This window comes from Guillardia theta (assembly GCF_000315625.1).
Source record: "Guillardia theta CCMP2712 unplaced genomic scaffold GUITHscaffold_56, whole genome shotgun sequence".
Lineage (NCBI taxonomy): Eukaryota > Cryptophyceae > Pyrenomonadales > Geminigeraceae > Guillardia > Guillardia theta.
Window position 1 is genome coordinate 284,615 of NW_005434618.1, and position 23,455 is coordinate 308,069.

Here is a 23,455-nt window from a genome sequence, read left to right on the forward strand (position 1 = left end):
GGAGGAGGAGGAGGATGAGGAGAAGGATGAGAATGAGGGGACAACGACAGGAGACAATCAAATGGACGGCAAGCAGCGGCAACACAAATATGGGACTTACAGTTGCCAAGGCGTCGTCCGAGACATCAGCGACTGGCGGCGCCTGTTCCGCACTAGCAAAGGAATGAAGTTTGGAGTCCCTGTGTACGCAACAGGATGGTGAGCAGGAGGAGAGGAAGAGGGAGGTGACAACTTGTTGATGAGCTCTTCTGGCAAGCTCTCGTGAGAGTTTCGGACTGAGCTTGAACCGCTGGCTGCTCTTCCGATCTGAAAGAAAGAGTGAGTACCATCGCCTTCTGATGACCCTGCTCCTATGTCCACCATGTTGGCTTCTCTCGGCGGGTTTGCGGACGCCATTCGTTCGCGATCCATCTCGAGCTTCTGCTTGATCCTGAAGGCTCGCAGCTCCTCCAGCTCCTTCATTTCTTGCCTGCGGGGGTCTCGTCACGCAGAGCAGCAGGGACAAAGCAGCGCCCACAGCTCAAGTGCCCTCTTTTCCTCCTCCTTCCTCCTCCTCTTCTCCTCGATCTGCTCACTCCAGGCTCTCTTTAGCTCCTGTTCAGCAAGGAGACGGTCGTCAAGAGTACGCGCCGCCCTTCCGTCTCTTCACCTCTTGCCGCCGCTGAGCCCTCTCCTTCTCCTCGTCTGCTTCACCCCCTGAGGCAACGAAGCCACTCTGCTCACTCCTCCCGTTGGTCTCTTGCCGCACATGCTCGGCATGTCGCATCGATTTCTCGTGCTCGTTCGGCTCAGAGGATCGAACACCGTACATGTTTCCTCCTCGCAGCGGCGCCCCTCCCCCCGGACGCCCGAACCCTGCGTTGATGAAGTCCGTTGAGCTGCGCTTCCGTCAGAATCGAGGAGGAGGCGAGGAGGCAACAGGATGGTCCAACCTCTCCATCATCTTCCTAGCAAGCAAATCTTTCATCTCCTCCCTGGTATTTACACTCCTTCTCACGCTCGATTCGAATCCCCTTCTCACTGGTTCTTCCTGCACTCTGTTGAGTGTATAACACAGGGGCTGAGCTCCCACTCTTCACCTGCAGCGGGAAACTCGTGCGAGCTTGATGGCGGCTGCGAGGAGCAGGATCATAGGGCATGTGATATTGACGCTCGTGCATCGGATTAGGAGGGATGGGCGGCAAGTAAGGACGCTGCTGCGGCTGTCCCTGAAGTGCGACGTAGGTCACGTACTGAGAAGACGGAGAGGCACGAATATCGGGGGAGATGTCGCTGAAAGGCTGAAGATGAGGAGGAGCTCTTCTGTACATCTGTTGCATGTTGTGAACCTTCACATGGTATGCAGGGAAAGGCTCATTATCCTCCTACATGGTAGTCAGCGATCATGCTAGTGCATGCACAGCTTACCGGCTGCCATTTCGCTGACATTCGTGACCTCTGGCGCTCATCGTGTCGCTCGATGGCTCTCTGAGGAGATAGGACATCTCTGACCAAGTTTCCTGGGATATTGTGAGTGATCAAAGCTGCGTAGCAGCGGCAAGCAATCGTTCACCCTGCTCTATCTGCAGCAGACTTTGCTTCGAGTACTTAAGCGGGTCGTAGTAGATCTGAGGGCTTTCACTCCCGTGGTTGGACATGCCCGAGACTTGTCGTGACATCTCAGTCTCATACATGTACGAGACATTCCTCTGCATCTCATTCTCTCCCTGCTCGCTCTCAGCCCTGAACGCGCTTGATTCATTCAATGAGCTCAGCCTATGGGGAACACCGAGGCGCCGTGTCAGCTTGTTGCCGTATCGATCCACTTGCAGCTGCTGCAGCACAACGTCGTCCACCTGCTCCGAGCGCACTCGCACCTGCACCTGCGGCTTCACCTCCTCCTCTCGCACATCAGCTAACACCCTGCGCGGCTGAGCAGAGGGAGGGACGCGCTTGCTTTTGCGGTAAACATGGATGGAACGAGGCTTCTTGTCCTCTCTCTTGAACACTATAGGAAACTTAGCTTGCTGGGCAGGCTTGCTGGCAAACAATTGCTCCTCGTAGTAAGATTTCGGGCTGAGTCTCACGTACTTGCCGGGGTTGTATATGTTTCTTCTCCTCCCGCTCTCTCTCACCCCATTCAGCTCGCCCTCCCTTACGTAATCTGTGACATCTCGATCTTCTCTCACATGCATCTCCTCTCTCCGCACGTCTACCCTTTCAGGATCCCGGGGGTGCATCCTCGCACCATGCTGCCTGCTCGCCTGCTCGCTAGCTCTCGACGGCTGCAACTTCTTACCCCGCATGTTGCGATCTGGGGCAGAGACCTGCGGGTCCCCATGCTCATGACCATACTTCCTCTGCCGTTGGTACAGGCTCCAGTCCTCATTCTCGTCCTGCCATCCCGACACCTCCATCACTGATTGTCGCTCGATCACACCGCCATGTCCTGGTTCTTGTAACTGCCAACAAAATCTGCAAACGGCTCTGTTTGTTGAGTAAACGTTTTGTTTGTTGTTCTCGCTCTTTACTCAAAGTTAAGTTAAAATCAAAGAACTTGTTGAAATGGGCACGGTGGCGCCCGCGGCGCCCCCCCGGCCGGGCCGCCCGTGAGTCGCCGGAGGCCCTCACAATCCGACCGCCACGGCGTGATGCGGCCGCCGAAGCCGCGCTGGCGGCGCGGCCCGGACCGTCGGCGTGCCACAGTTGCCGGAGTCACCGTCACAATGTCTCCAAGTTTACTCAACTTTAAGTTGAGTACTGAAAGAGACATTGTCACAATGACTTAGCCCGGCGCCGGTGATCCGAGTCGGACCGCCGTGACACTGGGCCGGCGGCGGACCGGCCCGGGCCGGGCGCTGAGACTCCGAGGCTCGGCGGCCGCCGGCCTGACGGCCCGCCAGTGGAACAGAGTCTCCGAGTCGCGGCCCGGCGCCGGTGGGCGGCGGCCGCCGGGTCACCATTCACGGTTCTGTAACGGTTCCGGCGGCCACGGTTCCGTGACGCCGGAGGCTTGTGTGGCGGCGGACGGACCGTTCGATGCTTCCCTTTACTCAAAGTTAAGTTAAAAATCAGTACTAGTCACGGTCCGACGGGGCCGGGGGCGCCCGTATGATGGGAGACCGGATGAAAGTGGGAGCGGCTGAGCAGGTTTTGAGAGGAGGATGCAACTTGTGGGCGGATCTCTTTTTTAAAACACTCCTTTGTTATTTAAATACATTTATTCACAAAACTTTGTATTCCAAATTTAAAAACCAGAACTTCAACAAAAAAACCACCGATACTCACCTGGAATTCCAATATAATTGAAAACTGTTTCGTTGAGTTTTGAATTTATAATATGGACTTTGAAAGTAGACGTAAAGTTTGAGTCCTCTAATAATGTTTTACAGCATTAAAAACTTTTTAAGTTTTTTCTCCCCCGCATCAGCCGGCCCCCAAATGTCTGCCAAAAGAGATCTTCTGGATATGATCCTTGTGGGGGTCGTAGAATCACCAGACCCCCCTTCTCCCTCACAACTCTCTGTGAGGAAAGGGTGGACTATGCATTTCGGGACCAGGGGTGGGTATTTCAGATTCAAAAATTGCACTTCCTTGTAGGTTATAGAAAAATCTGCACCCACCCCACCCTACTATTGACTTTCGATTTACTAGGTTGTGACCCCATCGTGCTTTATGTAATCAATAGGAGGAGAGGGGTCCGTCGGAAATATTTTGATCCCTTGATCAAAAAACGTTGTTTCGTTTTTACTCAAAGGTCCTCTTCAGTTTTTAGATTTTATTAGACCCCAAAAGATGTCTTTTAAAAATGTATATTTGTCCGCGTGCAGCCAAAAAAAAAGTACCCTTACCCTCAATCTAGCCCAATCTCACCCCTCGCTTGCTGGTTTTAAGACCCCACGGTCAACCCCTCACATGATCCTCGCAACCTAGTACACTCCACCCCTCCTTCAGTAACGACCCCTGACCCTCCACCCCACGTTCATCATGAAACTACCCCCTCTGTTGAAAACCCTGCAGATCTCTATGCACCCCCTTTCTGACTTGGGGTACCCCCACCACTTCATTCTAGTCTACACCCTACCCTGTCAGCTCCCGCAAGGTGCCCAACACGATCCTTTATATTAAAGAGGACCCCCCTGGTGAAATCCTTTCTGCATTCACTACCCCTTCATTTCAACTAAGACCCTACTGCAATATCACCCACCCCCCTTATTTCAACCGAGTACCTCACCTTTTGAATGAGACAGTCAACCCATGGCATTACCCTACCCCTACCGTCAATCACCCCACCCCAGTCCTATACCGACGTTTGACTACCCCAGGGCGTACTACCCCACCTTTGGACCCTCAAACTCCGACAGACTCATCCTTGGGCATGGCGCTGGACAAGGTTGAACAAGGAGAGTGAGGACGTACCAGAGGCGAGCGAAAGGCAATAAACAGGATGGCGAGTTGTGGTCGACAATGCAAGACTGCGAGAGAGAGAGGGAGAGATGCAGGAATATCAAAGGATAACCAAGACAAGAAGGGACAGAGAGGCATGTTGTTCGCGAACAATGGAAGGACTCGGAATTAGAGGTGTAAAGACCATGATAATGCAGAAGTACGCAGGTGGATATGTGTCTAAGACACAGATAACGGCAAATACTTGATAGATGAAAGGAAGACCAGAAAGAATTCAGGAAGAAATCAAGGGTAGCGATTCAACTGTTCAAAGGACAAAAGATGTATCTCGGTTGCTGGCAGGAAAGTTAATCAAACGAAGGTAGTATAGTGTACTCCGATGGCTACCAGACAGAAAACGTTAAATTTACGATATTGTGAGAAGGTGACTATGATACGTCGAGATTGAAACGACGATGTAGTTGTCAGACATCGCAAGATTATATGGCATTGGAGAAGTGATAGATAGGTCACATTGCGCAGGTCTCTTTTAGAACACTGCATGGATCTGCGGAATGCTCTAGACTTTTTGTTTTCTCAACCAAATAATTCAGCAGCTCCTCACTCGATTCTTGTTCCCAAACCAGCAACAGCTTTAGATAACGTACCTCCCTCACCTTCGTAGAAAATCTTTTGGCTCGACTGTCGTTACTTTGACCTGGCGACAATGAGAACTGAGACGTATGGCAGGAGCAAAGACTCGATGATAAGTTGATCAGTCTGTCTAGTTTCATGAAGTCGGTCAGCATGCGCTCGCAGAGAAAAGCTCCCAGGATGTACGGGCGTGAGGAAGAGGACGATTACTATTACAAAGCAACCAAGACAGAGAGGAAGCAGGCAGCGAGTCAGCGCAACCGATCCAATGGTAAGTTGGGCAGGGAGGCTCAAGCAGGAAGTGATGTTGTACCCAGACACCCTGGCGCCAGCGCGTGGCAGAGCAGGAAATGCCGTTCCTGCAAAGCGAAAGCATGCTGTACAGCAGGAAGATTCTGAGGAGGAGCCTCTGGCTGCAAACAACCACCCAACTGCTGCCACAGGGAATCACAACAAGTGAGTTAGTCCTGTGTTCGCGCAGTCAAAGCATGTGGTGACGTGTATATCTCAGGTACTGCCACTTCTGCCAACACGTAAAGGTTACAAACCGAGAGTGAAGGAGTCTGGTCTTTGCTGACGCTGGGAGCAGGTCCGTGCGAGCAGCATGTTGGCTTGTGGCAACCAAGAGTGCTGTCGAAGATTCTGCGAACACTGTCTTCTCACCCACCTCAACGACGACGTCGACCCGATGTCGAGTGAAGCTTGGACCATGATCGATGGCAAGGTTGATCCCTAGGATTTCCTTCTCTTGCCATCTGGTGATTTTGGTCGATCGCAGCCGATTTGGAATTGCCCAATCTGCAGGAAGAAGTGCTGTTGCTCAGTGAACAGCTGCGACTTGAGTCATCGGCATTGCAAGGCGTACCGTTACAGGAGACGAAGAGCCGAGCTGGCGTCGAAGCGGCTGAATGTATCAGGTAGTGACTTGCAGCGACAAGCTCGTAGCCCCATCGCTGAGTTCAACATCAGCTAATTCGTCTCCAGCCTCTGACAAGCGAAGTCGGAAAGTGTCAGGATCGTCGAGGGTTCCAGTGAAGCCTGGAAACACTTCAGGTCAGATTCGACGTCCTGCCTTCCCCTTCCATGTAGTGAACCCTCGGTGAATAGAGGGCTGGAACAAGCCGAGCCTTGTACCTGGTGTCAACTTTGGTTACGTCAAATACAGCAAGGTGAGTTCTTTTTGTACATCTACCCGATTCTTTCCATTTCCCTTCTCATGCTCTCAACGTGTGTCCTCTCGTCATGAGGGTAGAGATCTGGCAGCGCTTGCTCTTGACTGGGTTGTAGGATGCGAACAAACAAGTTATGCCGGACTCGGCGATGTTGAAGGCTGGCCATCCATCGGCTCGTGGAGCCCCGGTGGTCAGACGAGGCAGGGTCGACATGGGCGCCTCGTTGCATGACACCCTAGAACACGCGTCGGACTCTGACATGGACGATGTACAAGAAACGATGCTCCTCCCTGGCCTACCTCTCACTTCCAATGCTCAGTCTGTCGAGAACCGGACATTACTCCCTGAGGACAACCCTGCCGAAGAATCCTTCATGTCCCGGACGGACCCTCTGACGAAGCTCATCGCCAGCTCCACGCACAAGAGTAAGCTGCGCAGGTTCGGTTTGCCCTACTCACCGTCTGTGACAGTGATGAAGCCCGACATGGCGCATGAGTCCATCCCTCACCCTTACGACGAAGCTGCCATGGCGGGTGAGTGCGAGAGCTTCGCCACCCGGCAGCCTTGACACTTTGTGAAGACGACCTGCTGGGCGGCATGTACGGCCACATGACTCGCTTCGGAGACTCCACGGACCTGGATCACTGCGAGATGCTCCTTGGTCGTTGAGGAAAACTCTTGCTGCTTATGACTGACGCTGTGGGGCAGTGGAGGAGAATCTAAACGCGTCCTCTGACCTCGACGAGGCCATCTGGCTGCGCAAGACCTACGAGACCGTCTACAACCCTCCTCAAGCAAAGTCGAAGCTGATGGCTAAGACGCTGGTGGGGATGCCTCTGGGCTCACTTGCAAGTCACCACGAGGCGGAGGATGATAGGTGAGAGGAAGGAGAAGGCACAGGAGGATGAAGTACCTGACTCTCTACACGCAGTCTGAACGTGATGAACTTGAACTCTGCGGAAGGATCCAAGGTCGGTCTGATCTTCCGCTCCTGCTCCTTCTTGACGCTGCCTCAGGCTTATCGCTCCCACAACAAATCTCCTCTCAACATGTCTGATCCCGGTGGCGATATGAGCGAACTTTCTTTCTTCCTCTCTCCGCCTACTAAGCACCCGCGGGCAGATGGAAATGTTAAGGTAAGCGTCTTATCTTCGTCTTATCTTATCTTTTCTCTCCCTCTCTCTCCTGCTCCCTTCTCTTCGCCAAGTGCCTCGTCTTCTGTTTCAGCTACCAGCTCATGTTTTGTTCAGGAGGGATCGCACCAGAGTGCTCTCAAGGCGACCGTGATGTACGAGATGGTGTAAAGGAGGAGGAGGAGTTGTTGTTGTCAGAAAAGCATGTACACTATGAAGGCTTCGTCGCTGTTGGCGACGAGGTTCTTGATGCAAACACCAAGATGCTCTGACGGGTAAATAAAATCTCTTTCGATACTCTCATATGTTCCCCTAACTCTCCTATTCTTCCCCCTCTCTACTCTACTCGTTCGCCCTTGACAAGTACTTCTTGCTGGTCGTGTCCACCTTCACCTTCTCCCCGGTCTGCACGCACAACATCATGTACAATCCCTCCTTCTCCTCCTCCTCCTCCTCTCCTTTCCCTCCTCTTCTCCATTCAATCTCTTCTCTCCATCTCGATCTCTCCTCGACATCCCCCCTCCGCTCACCTTGATGAAGAGTGGTACCCTAACAACGGCTCCAGTCTCCAATGTCGCTGGCTTGTCCCCCCCCTGCGCGGTGTTTCCCTTGACTCCGGGCTCCTGAGCACGCGGTCAGTCGCCATGACCGTCGGGGATGCAGTGGAGGCACAACCGTCTCAGTGACTTCAAGGACCATAGTCTGAGGGATCTCAATGTCGAGGATCTTGTCGCCGAACTTGACGATCTTGACGTCAACACCCTGCGAGGGATGAAAAGTGAACCAAGGGATAGGAGGCTCTAGCAGAGGTGGCGGAAGAGGGGAGGTGGACGGAGGTAAGGTTGGAGGGTGGGACATGTAGGATTGAGGGTAGGGGAGGAGTGTGGGGGGGTTGAAGGAGCACATTCGGAGGAGACGAGACCAAGAGGAGGAGAGGAGGAGAGGAGGAGAGGAGGAGAGGAGGAGATGAGGAGAGGATGGACTTGCCTCCTTCATCCAAATGGTGCTGTCACCCAACACCTCAGCTGACACCTGAGGAGGAAAAACATGAGCAGGAGAGTGCAGAGGACAAGAAAAGGCAGAGGCAAGGGTGCAAGAGAAGCTCTTACAGATTGAGTCTCGAAGGACTCCATGTCCATGAAGACATAGTCGGTTCCATCCAGGTAGTTGAACTGATCGCCAAGTCAACCTTTCCCTGCTTTCTAGCCTCACGCGTAGCCGCCGCTTCACCTGCACGTCGCTCTTGATGACCTCGGCGCCGTCCACCATCTCTCCGGCACGGAAGGTTTTCTCAAGGTTGCCTCCCCTGCACCACTTTCAGCATCGCCCGACGGAGTCTCGAGCACGGCTGACGTCGTCAAGTTCTTGAGCTTCGTGCGCACAAAGGCAGCTCCCTTGCCTGCTCAGACGTGAGCACAGGCCATCGCCCCTCACGCTCGTTGCCTGGCTTCACGTGGAGGAACTCCAGCACCTTGTATACATTCCCTGCGATCGTTCAATGAGCTTCAACTCCTCGACCCCGGCATCAACAACAGCCATGGCAAGATCAACTAACGACATGTCCTCTCCCCATCCACCCCCTCCTCCTTCCCCGAGGTGTTCTCCTGTGCCCGTTTTCCTCCACCCTCCTTCCAACTAACCATCAAACTGGATAGTGGTGCCAGGACGGAAGTCATTGCTGGAGATCGGGCCCATGCGGAGGGAGCTCAGAGCCACAGGCCTGCCTTGACATCAGCCCTTCCCACTGGCAGAGACGGGCAAGGGAAGGACCTGGGTCTCATGCTCATAGGAGCGCAAGTTGGTCCTCGCAAGGTAAGAGGGGAGAGAACATATGCGAACGAAGAGCCCACCAGGGCGGCAAGGAACACAGGTCTCAACATCCTTTCTGTAATGCAATGGTCAGAGAACAAGCTACAATCCCAGGAAAACGGAAATCGTTCGTGAAGCTTTGAGGTTTTGCAGATTGCACGCTTTCTGCTCGTAGAGAGCATTAAACTAACCTCAAAACTGTTGCGGGATTCGAATGGTGGTGCAGACAAGATCCCAAACATCTCACAAGAACAACTGTTCATTCGATCTAAACGTCGTAAACCATCCTCAACGTGGCAGCCACCATATTTTTAGAATCATCTGACTATCATACTTCCTGTCTTCTATCTTCCTCTGTTGAAATCCCTTCTCTTCGCTTCTCTTCTCTTGTTCTTTCTGTCTTATCACTCCCTCCCCCCCCTCCCATCCCCCATCCAGTGGCCTCCATCTTCGGCCTCCACCCTACCCCTACCCCCAGTCCAACCCTTGTTCAGCTCCAATAACCCCTACACTCATCATACTACCTGTGTTCTCTAGTCCCTACCCCTCCAAGTACCGGTCATCACCTTTACATTCACACCCTGCTTTCGACATACAAAGACCTTACTACCCCTACCTTCTCCCATCATTTGACTTACCCACCCACCCTTTGCAAGTCCTACCCTAACCCCTACTTCGGCAAGCCTGACGGGTCCTCCGACCCCCTCCTCAGTCAATAATTGCAGGCTCGGCGATCTGGCGGCCGGGGCCGGGCGGCCCGGTTCACCCGGTAAACGCCGGGCCCGGGGAGGCGGGGACCATTCCAAGTGGCGGCACGGTCGAGGCCAGGGTAGGGGTGAAATTCACATGGGAGAAGGGGGTAGGGTGGAAATCGGGCGGTATGAGCTTCCGTTTCTGAAAAAGGGACAGTGCTTTAACAAGTTTTTAAGTTTAAATTTGCATTGTAGAGCGTCATCCGTTTTACTCGAAGAGTATTTGTGCTGCTGTCCTGCTGATGAACAGCAATGATCCTGATTTTCTATATTCTTTGAATATATACATTTAATCAATAGTGTTAAGTAGGAGAACGTTCTTCGTCATTCGGGAGGTTTTAACCTGTGTTTCATAAAAATAGTTTTATGACGGGGAGACCCCGAGTACCCCGTAGTTTGTCGGTCGAATATTGGGGTATTCCCTGGGTGGGATCAGGGATGACGAAAAAGGGGGGGCTGGATTGTAGATTTTAATATAAATTATACTTATAATTTCATCTAGATCTCGTTGGGATCTGGAATATATATGTTATTTTAAAGACCTGATGCGACCTTGTGTCATGCAGAAGGATGCATGTTGGTAATGTTTAAAACCCACCCTTTTAAATCATTAAACGCTATCAGACCGCTGGGAGGTGGCCGAACAGCCTCCTGACATATTTTCGGCAGAGTCAAACTGTAGTCTCTCAGTTCTCCAAATTGAATATATTTAATAAATATTTACATGTAAATTTCAAAACTACAGAAGTACAAACAAATTTATCATATTTGGAGACCATCTATGAAAAAGGGAATGGTGATCTTGAATTGAGTAAACGATTGTAGGAGATAGTCAAGTATTCTTTTGAAAACAGGCTAGTACACACCACTATTGGGGCAAAGGATTCAAACCTTTGAGGATATATGTGAAATGTTGTACCACGGAAAGGGACATTCTCTGAAATATGAAGACCATGGCTGGAAAATTCCAACTCAAAAATAGGGGTGGGGTGGGCTACAGTACCCCGGGCGGTATGGTCGCTGTGGTTCATGCAGGACTGTAGAAAGTGCGCTGGGCGCGACGGTGATGGGCAGAGCGAGTAGGAGGACACTACAAGTGTCTAAAGTAGAAGGATATCGAAGCTGTATGCCTCAGCCGATGAGGGTGAGTGCGTGAGTGAGAGAGGTCAGGTGCGATCTAACCTTGAAGGTGGGAATGCTTGGAGGAGAAGTTGTGGGATTGTGCAGGGGATGGTAGAACTGTGGGATAGGAGGATCGAGGAGAAATAGATTTTTATTCAGCTTTCGAATGCTTCTTGATAAAGTGGCGACTTAACAGTCAGAATGCAGTTTGATGTTTTGCTAGATATTCAGGAGTGTACTATTTTTTTTCTGTATGTTTGAAAGTCCAGACAGCCACGAAGAAAGTTTGAGAAACATATTCTTAATCGTAGCTTTTCTTCTCTGGGAAGATTATCTGTAGAGTTTTCGGATACTTGATGACTTTTGGACGTACGAATAAGTTGTTTCAGATGGTCAAAAAGAGTCGTAAAGCATTACGATATGATTTGTGGATGAACTTCTAGGAAATGCAGTTCATCTGTTGACGTATAGAAATATTATTTTTGGTTTGTTGTGGTCTGCGATTGTATTACAGCTCGGGTTTTAAAAGCTTGTCATTATAATCCACAGCTACTGCACAGTTTGCTCTCATTGAAATGCTTTTGTCTAATCAGCAATTGAGAGGGTGTGCGCGTTTTCCAACACTAACTGTTCGGGATCTTGTCAGGATTGGATGAACTATGGGCTAGTGGATGCGAAATTTTGGAGAGAAGTGAGCGATATTCTCTACTGATTGTCAAAAAGTATGTAATATCTGACCTGTAGGTATTCCTACACTGAATCATTTATTATCGCTTCAAACAAACAATAGTCTCTGAGAGAGAGCTGTAGGCCTTCACTGGGATGATGCGAATGGCAGCTGAGTGTACAGATATGGACATGATGATGGGATATGATGGGATGGATTCGTCGTTGGATATTCTGGGAGGGATGGAGTCTCTACAGGACACCCCACCCCCAGGTGGTATGGTGCAACCGAATTATCGTTCACATTCAGAAATTGCGACGGACGATGACCTGGGTTCTGTAAAGAGCGAATCGCAAGATGCGTCTGATGTGGTCACGGACTGGTACCTATCAGGAGGTATGCAGAGGAAAGGAGAGGACTCGGCCATGCAGATGCTGGACGACATGGAGCCGGCTGCAAAACGCTCGGCCTCCACTATGTCCTTGAATCCTTCATCGCCTCAAGTCACGGAAAGGGCTAACTCAAGGGGAGGAAATTCTTCGAAGCCACAGATGCCTGCGCACAATGGATTGTTGAACAAAGGCGAGCTGTCAGCTTCCACGCCTCCCTTGTCAGACGACGGCATGGATATCATGCACAAGGTGAGCTGTGCATGAAAGTTAGTGCATGAGATAGTCTGACGTAGAGCCCGTCCAGCGTAAGATATCTGATGTGGAGAATGGAACCATTCTGCCTCGTCAGGGAAGTGAATCAGACGCTTTCTACAACATGCCTGAGCCAGTAAGATCGTGATGAGGTTGCACCATCACAATTTGACTGAAATATTGACAGGCGCCTGATGATCCCATGAGAATGTACACCAAGACAATCATGGGCCTTGGTCGTGAGAACTTCTTCCTAAAGCAGCAGTTTGGAATAGCAAATAATCAGGTGGCCAATCTTGGATAACTTCTGTCGAATTTTCCTGCAGTTCCAGAATCTAACCTTATCTTTAGGTGATACAGCTAAGTAGAGAGCTCGCGACAGTCACTGAAGAGCTACATCGGCTCAGAGTGATCGTAGCCAAGTACGAAGGAAGGTCTCCTCCATCCACAAGCTTAGAACAAAACAAGTTGAGTGGAGGTCAAACAAGTGCTCCTGAGATGCAAAATCGTCCAAGTGTTCGAGATTCGCCTGGTGAATACTTAGATATTGTTTCTGTCGTGGCTGATTCGTAACACGCAGTGACTATGCCTGGGCTAAACCCTCCGACAAAGCCAAATATTCCCAACCACAAACTCTCCTCGGAAGCATTGTCAGTGCACGAAGCAGCAATGCGGAAAAGACTGCAAACTGCTGCTGAGAATCAAGACAGTGGCAATGAGATGGATGGTGGAAAAGCTATGGAAGAATCAGATCAAGGTATGAGATTATGCCAAGTGTGTGTCAAGCTGACAATTCTTGGTTTCCAGTGAGGAATAGCAAAAGTCAGAAGCCAAGTATTTCGGTTGAAGTTCTTGATAACCAAAATCCGCAGTCCAGAGCGTCTGGAGTTGAGCAGAATCGCAATAATGCTTCAGAGATGGCGAAAGCAGTTTCTATGGGGATGCTTAAGCAAGAGCCTTCGAATGGGGATAGTAGCCCAAGTTCAAAGGACTGCAAGGGTTCTGATTTGACAAAGTCGCTCGGCAAGGATAGCAAGAAAGATGGGCAACCAAGATTTTGGACTGCTGACGAGCACAGGCGATTTTTGGAAGCTGTGAGGATGTATGGTTATGGGAATGCGCGTCAGATCGCAGCCTATGTGCAGACAAGAAACATAACTCAAGTCCGAACCCATGCTCAAAAGTACATATTGAAGCTCTCGAGGATGGGAAGTTCGGCGCTCAAGCCTCAGAATGATTTGAAGCCAAGAAACATGGAAAGGAGGGGATATCAGACACCCACAAATCTGACACAAGAGGAAGAGGATCAATCTCTTGCTTTCCTCGGCGAGAAAGGTACAGGGAATTCAACATTTAGTTGTTTGCGTGACGATATTCTGTAGATGAAGACATGGGCTTTTCGTAAGTTCATTCGAATCAAGAGTCAAGTAATTTGAAACTGACTTTTGTACAAGCAGGAGCATGTATGGCGCCAGGTCCAACATGGATGAAAGGCAAGCTTACGGCATGGGCTTCATGGCATCGGAGAATCCTTACCAACCGGTACGGATGATGCCGAACAACATGGTGACTTCGCACAACGGGATGGGGATGATGGCCAATAACATGGGGGCCATGGAAGAGAATCTCGCAGTCTCATGGATGCAAAGCATGGAAATCAACAGCTTCGGCTTATAGCAGCTAGGCCCAAAATCAGGAGTGACTATCCCCTAGCTCGTTCCATTGTACATTTGTATTGTTTCCACTGTTTCGATAATAAAATTTCGATCTTTCAATAGTTGAACATGTTTGGGAGGGTGGAGGCGCAACTGAGCTCCTGCATGGAAGTACTTGTCATAGGAGAGAATTCCTTGCGCACTGGCTCAAGCCGAAGAGAAGATGCAGCTGCTCAAAGGATCGCCCGTTGGGTCCGAGGTCCTCGAGATCAATCTGACAATTCAGGTGTCACAAGTGAGGTCAGGGCTGGCCCTGCACTTACCGGCTTGCCCAGCACGCAAGCTCTTGCTACCATGGAGTCAATCGCAAGCTCTCTCCCTCCTTCCTCAGCCTCTTGCGCCTCCAGGTTCTATCATTTCCGTCAGATGGAGGAGCGAGAGGTGTTTGACTCACTCTGCTTGCAAGCTGGGCGGTTCCAACTCCGGGCTCGGAACGATCCCCCCCCCTGTTCCCGTCCAGCGACTTAGAGGAGGTGGACCTCAACAAGGCCAGTTTGGTGAGGTCAGGGCTGCTGTGCCAGTGAGAGCTTCGGCGGAGGGGACTCAAGCTCTCCATCGCCCCACGGTCATCTGAGTGCCGAGCAGATCGCTCCTGCTCTGCCTCTGCCTCTGCCGCTGCCGTCGAGCTTTTCCTGTGGTCGGAGGAGACGATCCACATGCCCCCGCCATCTTCCCCCGCAGCTTTCATGGACACCAGCAGCTTCGCAGCTTCCACGGTGACCCACTGTCGTCGGCTCTCAGCCTCATCCTCCACCTCTCCGACATGAGCACCTTCGGGCCCTGGGAGGACAGGGCCAAGATCTCCACCTGAACGACGCCGTCCTGACTGTGTGGAGGAGGCACCAAGTGGTCCAGCAACGCGTAGCTGGCAACAGACCCTGATCGACACAGTGAGCTTGCGATATCGCGTGAAGAGCAAGTGACCTGCGTCCCTGTCAAGGCTGTTGGAGTCGAGGCAGAAAAGGACGTCCATCTCCGAAAAGGTCTCCTCTGCTTCCAACTTGACATCCGCACTCAAGCCATGGCCTCATCTTTACACCTTTTTCAAAGTCTTCAAGAAACTCGATGAACTGATTTGCGTCTAGCTCTGAAATCTTATGAAAATTCGCGATAGTCAGTGTAAGGCAGCGAAAGCATCCGGGTTGACACCGGCATGTACTGAAACAGGAGAGGAATCCGCAATCTTGTCATGATTGAATTGGGAGATGATTCCGGCGCGTCTAGGCTGAATCGAAAGGTCTTGCTATTTCCTGCAAAGGGGGTTGGAGTAGTTCGAATGTGGAGTCGAATAAAGCAAAAAAACCTTGCGTGCCTCCAAACTCCTTTGCAAACTGTTCCTAGTCAATCATGAGCTTTATCCAGTCATGCTCAAGGGTCCTCTGACCTTCGAGACTGATGGCAAACCTCTCCGTTCCAATATGGTCGAAATACATGCTGAAATATTGTCTGAACTTCAAGCACATACTAAGGCTTGTTACCTGCCACACCGTCTCCGAACTTGAAAGAAAATTCAAGAGGCACGATGCAACCAGCAGCAATGCAAGTCAGTATCACCAGGATATCGCACCCTTTGTCTCTATGATCACCCTCTCCCTATACCCTTCTCCTCCCCTTCTCCTTCTCCCTCTCCCTCTCTCTCCCTCTCCCTCTCTCCCTCTTCCTTTCCCTCTTCCTTTCCCTCTTCCTCTTCCTCTTCCTCTTCCTCTTCCTCTTCCTCTTCCTCTTCCTCTCTCTCGCATTCGTCTTCCCCTCCCTCTCTCCTCCTCCTCACCGCCATGATTCGCTCGTATCTTCGATTACCCGTCACCATCATCATCGGCTCATCTTTGACCTTGAACACTACAACCAGGGCCTCTTCCCCACTCATGCCTATTACCCTCACTCCACCTCAGGCCCACTTCAGGCCCCATCACAACTGCCATCACAAAATCACAAATCAGACTCAACAGGGGCCCCGGGTGGTCTGGTTCGAATGGTCCGATTCCAGGGGTGGGGTCATTGGAATGTATCGAGGATGGGGTGAAGCGGGAGTATTTTTGAAGGTGGGGGTACCAAATACTGAAACCTCATGGGGGTGGGGCCCTGGGGGGTGGTCAGAGTCAACGGCAGGTTTCATGGTAGCCACTGGGGCTTCTCAGTCATGATAAATTTGAAATTATCGTTAACATTTTTCCAAAAAGTTATTAAATTTGAAAACTTAATGAATATCTTCGACTTATTTTTCCAAACTAGAGGAAGTATTGGCCCCCAGTCAGAATTCTTAAGCGATCTCAGGAAGCGTACCCTACCCAATAATTCACCTTTAGGGACCCATACCCCTGACATCATTGTAAATATCGACCCTACCTACCAAATTAATTTTTACCCTTATTTTGAGGTCAAAGTACCCCTGCATTTCACACAAATTTCCAACCTTACTTCCAAAGCACCCCCTCTTTTGTCTTCTCTGGTCGTCTGACCCTCCATTTGATGTACCCCACCCCCTTTTCTCCAGGCCTCTAAGCACTTGTTGATGCCTCCCCTCCCTCGCGCCCCTCTCCTCCTCGACCATCCTTGAAGCTCCTCCTACCCGCACTCGCTCTTTCGAGCGCCCCCCTCAAACTTATCAGTTCTCCTGTCTTTCCTCCTGACTGCCATCCTATTGGATGATTCATGATATCTCTCTGTCAACAAAAATCCTTCCCACAAATCCTCTCGTCTTTCCTCGTCCTTCTGGTTCCACCCACCTTTGATTAAATCAATGGTCTCCCTTTGCTTTTCGTGTACCTCTTATGTTTCTCGTGCTTTCCTTTTTGTATTTGTAGTTTGCATCACATTTTCAGTCTCCTGCGAGTCTTCAAGTGTTGACTTGTGCAGTTTTTGTACAGTGTCTGGCTTTATACTGTCACTTTGCTATTCCTACTATTACCTATTGAGTTGCTTCATGTGCAAGAATTGTCAAAATCAATCTCGTGGCCATTTTGACGTCCTGTACATGATTGTTTTGTTTACCTTGGCTGCTTGTTGGCTAGTTTTTGATCTAGTCACTCACACTTTAGAGGAGCATATTACTATCTCGCTGACCCTTTGCTTTCAGGTCAAGTGCCGCAAAGATTTCATGAGCAGCAGAGGTCAACATCCCTAGACAGATCTTAGTGAAGCTTCTGTTCCCGCGTGCTGGCAGCTGCAGTCAAGATGCAGGACGGACAGCCTCCCAGCAGCAAAGTCCAGATGTCCATTAAGGAATTTTATCCAACACGGTTCAAGAAGCAGCCGGCAGTCCAAACCCCGAAGCAGGGAAGATCTGACCAAGAGGAAGCTTCGGCTGTGGCAGAAAATGGCGAGCAAAAGTCTTTGCAGCTGCCTTCAAAGTTGTGTGGGCAGGGCATGATGGAGCGAATTAAGTTGGCTGCCATGATCAAGGAGCTACCGATCGAGGACACCTGCGCAGTAGTGAGACAATCGAAGATGAGCAGCAGCACCAACGTGCCATGTGGTGCCGGCGTCGCGTTTGAAGCTGAAAGACAAGCTGTTGACTGTCGAGGCATGGAAGAGCTCAGCACGTCCATGGCAGTAGCGGCGATTGCATCGGCATCAGCGGCATATTCAAGGCGCATCTACTTGGAACCACCTGCCTCAAGTGAAGGATCTAACGGTGTCTGCTCTGTGAGGTCCTCCCCGGTAAGAGCGAGGCTCGAGGACACGCAAGGGAAGGAGGAGAGTGGCAGGTCTCCTTCAGAGGAAGGGAGGGAGACGGGGGATGTGAACATGACTGACGTTGGAGGGAGCTTGCACTCCAACCATTTTCTGGCTCAGAGCCCTCCAAGGCTGCAGCACACCATACTGGCGCATCCTATCCGCCGGCACCAGAACGGAGACGCGTTGCCCCACCATGCAGGGAGGCGACAACGAAGCCTGCAAACGAAGATCATGTCGGACGAGAAAGCGACCAACATGCAGGGAAAGATGCCAGCGTTCTGCTCTTGCGAGCCGTTCAACATGCCGTTGGATATGCGGGCAACCAGGGAAGGGCTGGAGAAGCTCAACGAACTAGTCGCCCAGGCACATCGCTTGAATAGCATTCCTTCGGTTTCCTCCCCGGACCGTCATGTCCCGATCTCGCCGATGCAAGGACAGAGCGTGAACCAAGATGACGTGACGAACATGTTGATGTGCGATGAAGACCTGGACGCCCACAACTTTGAGGACAACATGTACCTCTCACCCTCGGACTCGCAGCGGTTCTTCAACAGCAGGTTCGAACACTCCTCAGCTCCCAGGAGCGACGTGAGCATCCGGTCGGTTCAACTCCAGCATGAGCCAGGGTCGATGTCACCCACCTGGGGCCTCCTTCATCACTCGCCGAGCCAGGGCAAGTGAACTGATGGCGATGCCTTGGTGTGCGGGGGCGTTGAAACCTGTTTGTACACTACAAGATTTGTTGATTGATGCTTTTTAATTAAGGTTCTGTGTTTCTTTCCTGTCATGCCACCCTCTCCACCACAGCAGGACTCTTTCTCCTCCACATGCGCCTACTCCTCTTTTGGGACGTGCTGAAAGCGGCGAGGTCTGCAGACGCGCCTCGCAGGAGAGCAAGCACTTGCATCCTGCGGCGGATTCAGTGCACGAGTGAGACAAAAGATGCTCAACCTCCTGGTAGTACTCATCTGCTGAAACGACTCGATCTCCCTCGCGCTCTCGTCCAGCATCGATCCGACGCCTCTCACAAGCTCCCAGAACTGAGCAGCGAGGTCCTGAAGTCATGACAGGCGTCAGTGCCTAGCGCCTTCATCGGTCCTCTCTCGCCTTCACAGGCCTGTCCTGCCGGATGGACCAACTGATGTGTGACAGCCGCGCTGGTACAGTAACCAGCGCCCACAGATTCTTAGAAACGACACGAGCGCGATCGAGCAGCCCTAGGAGACGTGAGGAGGCGGGTAGGAGGGGGGGGAGGGGATGAGGGAACGGAGAACTTCACCTTTCGCTTGCCTCGCTTTGGAAAAGACTCCTTGTAGCCCGAAGAGAGAAGCGCCGCATGCCTCCTCGCTCGAAGGATCGCATCCGATCAGCCGCACTTTCACCCTCAGGGGCTGCGAAGGATCCACAGGAGCCACGATGATTCGGGTAGACAACGATGCTTCATCATACTCTACACTCGCTGGCACGGGACACCAAACGCCCTCCCCGCAGAGACGCTTGACGTCAACGGAATGAGCAGGAGGGACGTGCTGGAGCCGAAAGCGAATCTCGCGCTGAGCAGGAGCCTTGTGAAATGTGCCCTTGCTGCTGACGGCGATCAACAATTCTTGCTTGTGAACGTGCAGCTTCCAGCGCACTGCAGTGCGCATGCTACTCCCCATGCTCTTGACATAATCAGTGGTCAGGCCATCATCTTCGTAGAGGAAGCCGGACCCTTTCTTGCTGTCCGCCACAAAGATTTGAAATTCGATGCTTCCGGCATCACTCGCATGCCTGGCAAGGCCCAAAGTTCTCTTGTTCGTCGTGTTCATCGGCAGCCTTGGCAACACCGCCCCGGCCCTGATGAACAATGGGACTTGCGAAATGTCGAAGTGAATTCTGCGCACATCGTCGCTTCCTACGTGGACAGAGCCGGTGCAGAGGCAGACGTAAGTCTTCCCGCTAGGGATCCAAACGTCCTGCAGTGCGAAGATACCTCCGCCCGGGGACGACACGTCCTTCTCGATGGGCTGCACGACAGGACTGGCAATGATGTCGGCTCCCAACAGATACTGTGGGAGGAACCCGCTGCGATTTCCAGCGTACGCCAGCGCTTCTTCGGGGTACTCGTGGTACATGGGACGCACCATCATCTTCGTAGAGGAAGCCGGACCCTTTCTTGCTGTCCGCCACAAAGATTTGAAATTCGATGCTTCCGGCATCACTCGCATGCCTGGCAAGGCCCAAAGTTCTCTTGTTCGTCGTGTTCATCGGCAGCCTTGGCAACACCGCCCCGGCCCTGATGAACAATGGGACTTGCGAAATGTCGAAGTGAATTCTGCGCACATCGTCGCTTCCTACGTGGACAGAGCCGGTGCAGAGGCAGACGTAAGTCTTCCCGCTAGGGATCCAAACGTCCTGCAGTGCGAAGATACCTCCGCCCGGGGACGACACGTCCTTCTCGATGGGCTGCACGACAGGACTGGCAATGATGTCGGCTCCCAACAGATACTGTGGGAGGAACCCGCTGCGATTTCCAGCGTACGCCAGCGCTTCTTCGGGGTACTCGTGGTACATGGGACGCACCAGAGCCTCTCCAGGTCCGACGTCGAAAGATCTCCACAGAGAGGTGTAGAGATACGGAAGGAGCGCCTCCCGCTGCCAGAGAGCATGACGGATGGATTCGAAAGCTCTCTCACCTGCTTCCCAGGGGAATATGACGGCGCAAGAGCCCTTCCCACCCTCCTCCACGTCCGCACAGTCCCCTGCAGACATCCCCCGGTCGTGCATTCTGCATACTCCTGAGACCGAGCCAAACTGCATCCAACGGACGTAGAGTTCAGGGTCATCGCCGGGGCCAACCAGGTCGTGGCTCCACATGCTGAAGCCCACGTTCGCTGCGGTGAAAGTGAAGTAAGGTTGGAACGCCAAGTTCTCCCAGCTGAGCTCGCGCACATCCCCGGAAAACCCGACCTGATACCTGTGAGCTCCCAGCCCCCCCCAGCGCGATAGAACCTGCAACAAGGTAAGATGGTGTACGATGCACGCCCAGACACATCAAGTATGAAGTCAGATTCAGCCTCACCATGCTTCTTTTCCCCGAGCCCCGTCGAGCATGATCCGTCGATCTGACGTGAGCCGTCCATATCGTCGGGTTCTGCTTGCCTCCAATCGCACCGTGTGACGCCTGGCCCTGCTGCCAGTCGATCCAGAAAAAATCGACGCCGGTATCCTCTACATCGGCAAGCACAACATCTTCTAGTGCCATGATGCTTTTTTCATCTGTGATGTTAAACGGGATTGTGCGAAAGGTTGAATCACTGAGACGACATTGAAATCCGTCCATTTCCTTCAATAGTGTGCAAGCCTTCTCGTACATATCTTCGTAGGGTGCAACGCCATCGGCATCGTGCAAATTCACAGAGACGGCCAAACTGTTGTTGTGGAGGAAGGACATGGTGTCACGTGGGAATGGAAATAGATTTCGATCGAACGAATATCCCGTCCATCCATTCTTCGTGTGCCAGTTCATGTCAAGAACAAAAACGTCAAGGGGGACATTCTTCCTAGAAAATTCCTCCACGATGTGAACAACGTCTTCATGGCAAAGGTTGATCCAACGAGTCCACCAGACTCCGAGCGCGTACTTGGGGATCATCGCAATCTTGCCTGATACCCGGGCATAGTCGTTGAGCGCTTGTTTGTAAGCGTGCCCGTAAGCAAAGAGGTACAAATCCTCTTCATCCTGGTTTTGTCCGTCCCACCAGTCGGTGTCGTCACGCAGGCAGAAATTCTGCGAGTCGTCGACAACCACCCAACCATCGCGAGAGATGATCCCCCAGTCACAGTTGCAATCCGATCGATCCCATCCGCAGCTGTTTCCATTCTCCTGCACCAGCTCTGTGCAGTTGAGATTCAGGACGGAGGCATCGTCCAACCTGGCGATGCAGCATGAGCACACAAATTCGTTGTCATCCTCCCCAAACTCCGTTTACGTTCGCAAGGTTCCCAAGAGGTTCCCGTGATCTCTTTCCCCATAGTGCCAACTCTCGAAGGCTGCAGATTGTCATGAGCTCGATGCAAATAGACTGGGAGGTTGCACTTACCGGAGTTGGGATTCAATCCCTTGACAAACAAGGTCGAAGCAGAAAAGCTGCTGTTTATCTGATAGTGTACGCTGATCTCCTTGGTGGATATGACGATGAATCTGTCACGCTCGAGCTGAGATTGCTCGTCATTGTTAAAGACTCGGCAAACCTCTCTCCATCTGCCCGCGATTCCTCCTCCACTCTAAAGAATGGAACAGGAAGCTCCCGGTTTATGAAAGCTGCAATGAACTCGTCATCAAGAAGCCCTGACAGAACAGGCTCTTACTCAACGTCGCTCTGTCCTCAAAGACACCACGAGAAGAGAACTCCATCCGCACAAGACGGTCGGTGAGCACAGTGAACCGAGCGAACGTGCCTGTGCGCACATCATGGTCCATCGTGCTCAGGAGACGGCGCTGTGCTTCCCCTCCTCCTCACCTGAGATCACCATGGCTGACTTCCTGGCGCGTGGAATCCTTTTTCCCCATGGTCCTTCAGCGAGAGGCGGCTTCCCCAGTGCCATACCCGCCAACAGCAGCATCAGCAGCAACCTCCTCGCCACACTCCCCGCCATGTCGCCACAAACTCGGCACTTCATTGGGCTGGCAGCCCGGGGTACCACCCGGCCCCGGGCCGTCAGATGCACCATGACTATTTTTCTATACTTCAAGTCTCTACTAAAAGGGTCAATTGGTCACGTGTCACTATTTCCATAAAAGTTGTTTTCGGAAAACCGAATAAGCTAGATTGATTTCTCGTGTAGTTTACTACTTACAAAACATGTTTGGGACCGTGACATTAGGGGCTCTAGTCTCATTCCAGAAAAAATGGCGTGATATCGACTGTAATTGATAACAAAAGACACGCCAACTATAACTCAAATCCTACTTTAAATTCTGTAACGGTTGTACTGGTACGAAAGGAATGGTACAGAAGGTCCGAGATACACTGAGCTGGTAAGTATTATCACTGCGATATCCGTGGAAAGTTGGTACAAAATTTAAATTTGTACTGGAACGTTGGCTCGTCTTGTACCGTTTTTTTCTTGTATATGTTAGTATGCTGAAGGCTACACAATACAAAATTTGTGGTACAAAACTTAAAAGAGGAGAGCCCCCCCTACAAATATTTGTACAAAAGTCTGTATTGTTAAAACCCTAATATGATCAATCTCCGGCACCACCCAATCCACCCCCCAAACTCACCAGATCTAGATACTATAGGTATGGGTGGGTTGCTCGCGGATGACCGTCAGCGAATTGTCACCACTTGGAGTCAGCTGTCGACCACCCTACCACCTTAAAACCACCCCATGCGCAAGAGGACCAAAATTTTCAATAAAGCACCGCTCCAAATTCCATAATTCTTCCCCTCCAAACGAGGGTAGGTCGACAAGTTGCCCGGTGTCCATAGCACCCTACCCCGCCTTATGAAAATCGTGCAGAGGACCCTACCTTTGCTAATTCAAACTACCCCTCCTGCATCCTGTTTCCCGCTTGCACTGTCCTTCTTCCCTTCTCCGCCCTTCGAACGCATTCTTCTGTATTCCATTATGTACATCTAACTCGACTCTCTCATCAAATCTGCCTGATTCAAAGTGCCCGACGCTTGGGTCCGCCATTTACATTGCAATCGCTCCGAGCTCCTTTCTTTTGTGCATCGTTTGAATTTGACGTT

General features: G+C 51.6%; 7 protein-coding genes across 7 annotated transcripts in view; 3 read left to right on the top strand and 4 right to left on the bottom strand.

The window, feature by feature from the left end:
• Window positions 1–469, bottom strand: part of GUITHDRAFT_153688 (hypothetical protein) — a 1,596-nt gene extending 1,127 nt beyond the window's left edge. Inside the window, exons 1-3 of the mRNA XM_005828838.1 lie at window positions 361–469; window positions 233–306; window positions 101–179 (exon numbers count right to left, since the gene is read on the bottom strand). Coding sequence (XP_005828895.1) covers window positions 101–179; window positions 233–306; window positions 361–462 — 255 coding nt within the window. The 5' untranslated portion in view covers window positions 463–469. The remainder of the gene's footprint in view (window positions 1–100; window positions 180–232; window positions 307–360) is intronic.
• A 4,686-nt stretch (window positions 470–5,155) lies between these two features.
• GUITHDRAFT_153689 (hypothetical protein) lies at window positions 5,156–7,626 on the top strand. Its single transcript, XM_005828839.1, has 15 exons — window positions 5,156–5,290; window positions 5,337–5,475; window positions 5,531–5,558; window positions 5,609–5,743; window positions 5,798–5,936; window positions 5,989–6,072; window positions 6,127–6,188; window positions 6,307–6,459; window positions 6,511–6,616; window positions 6,662–6,724; window positions 6,772–6,852; window positions 6,900–7,068; window positions 7,123–7,162; window positions 7,208–7,327; window positions 7,442–7,626. The coding sequence occupies exons 1-15, from the start codon at window positions 5,173–5,175 to the stop codon at window positions 7,493–7,495; spliced, it is 1,491 nt and encodes a 496-aa protein (XP_005828896.1). The 5' UTR covers window positions 5,156–5,172; the 3' UTR covers window positions 7,496–7,626.
• Window positions 7,627–7,666: 40 nt separating this feature from the next.
• Window positions 7,667–9,019, bottom strand: GUITHDRAFT_158178 (hypothetical protein; the record flags this gene model as incomplete). Its single annotated transcript, XM_005828840.1, has 9 exons — window positions 7,667–7,729; window positions 7,855–7,947; window positions 8,000–8,086; window positions 8,312–8,356; window positions 8,434–8,496; window positions 8,555–8,630; window positions 8,678–8,723; window positions 8,768–8,809; window positions 8,965–9,019. 9 exons carry the CDS (start codon window positions 9,017–9,019, stop codon window positions 7,667–7,669), a joined length of 570 nt encoding a protein of 189 aa, XP_005828897.1.
• Window positions 9,020–13,376: 4,357 nt separating this feature from the next.
• GUITHDRAFT_51405 (hypothetical protein) lies at window positions 13,377–13,547 on the top strand (the record flags this gene model as incomplete). The annotated part of the gene is made up of 1 exon (XM_005828841.1): window positions 13,377–13,547. A coding segment is annotated over one exon (171 nt), but the record flags the coding sequence as incomplete, so codon positions are not given.
• A 604-nt stretch (window positions 13,548–14,151) lies between these two features.
• On the bottom strand, window positions 14,152–15,900 carry GUITHDRAFT_141658 (hypothetical protein; the record flags this gene model as incomplete). Its single annotated transcript, XM_005828842.1, has 7 exons — window positions 14,152–14,247; window positions 14,297–14,383; window positions 14,428–14,957; window positions 15,073–15,127; window positions 15,183–15,283; window positions 15,418–15,511; window positions 15,805–15,900. The coding sequence occupies 7 exons, from the start codon at window positions 15,898–15,900 to the stop codon at window positions 14,152–14,154; spliced, it is 1,059 nt and encodes a 352-aa protein (XP_005828899.1).
• A 1,307-nt stretch (window positions 15,901–17,207) lies between these two features.
• GUITHDRAFT_112056 (hypothetical protein) lies at window positions 17,208–18,392 on the top strand (the record flags this gene model as incomplete). Its single annotated transcript, XM_005828843.1, has 1 exon — window positions 17,208–18,392. One exon carries the CDS (start codon window positions 17,208–17,210, stop codon window positions 18,390–18,392), a length of 1,185 nt encoding a protein of 394 aa, XP_005828900.1.
• Window positions 18,393–18,928: 536 nt separating this feature from the next.
• On the bottom strand, window positions 18,929–22,176 carry GUITHDRAFT_74394 (hypothetical protein; the record flags this gene model as incomplete). Its single annotated transcript, XM_005828844.1, has 7 exons — window positions 18,929–19,708; window positions 20,166–20,705; window positions 20,776–21,628; window positions 21,686–21,746; window positions 21,797–21,897; window positions 21,948–22,017; window positions 22,065–22,176. 7 exons carry the CDS (start codon window positions 22,174–22,176, stop codon window positions 18,929–18,931), a joined length of 2,517 nt encoding a protein of 838 aa, XP_005828901.1.
• Between the last annotated feature and the right edge of the window lie 1,279 nt (window positions 22,177–23,455).

What these genes read in the sequence shown, in the direction of transcription:
- GUITHDRAFT_153689 (XM_005828839.1), top strand. Translation starts at nt 5,173, where the DNA reads ATGCGCTCGCAGAGAAAAGCTCCCAGGATGTACGGGCGTGAGGAAGAG. An exon ending in GCCACAGGGAATCACAACAA is followed by an intron (nt 5,476 to 5,530) that starts GTGAGTTAGTCC and finishes TGTATATCTCAG; the next exon opens with GTACTGCCACTTCTGCCAAC. An exon ending in TCACTGCGAGATGCTCCTTG is followed by an intron (nt 6,853 to 6,899) that starts GTCGTTGAGGAA and finishes GCTGTGGGGCAG; the next exon opens with TGGAGGAGAATCTAAACGCG.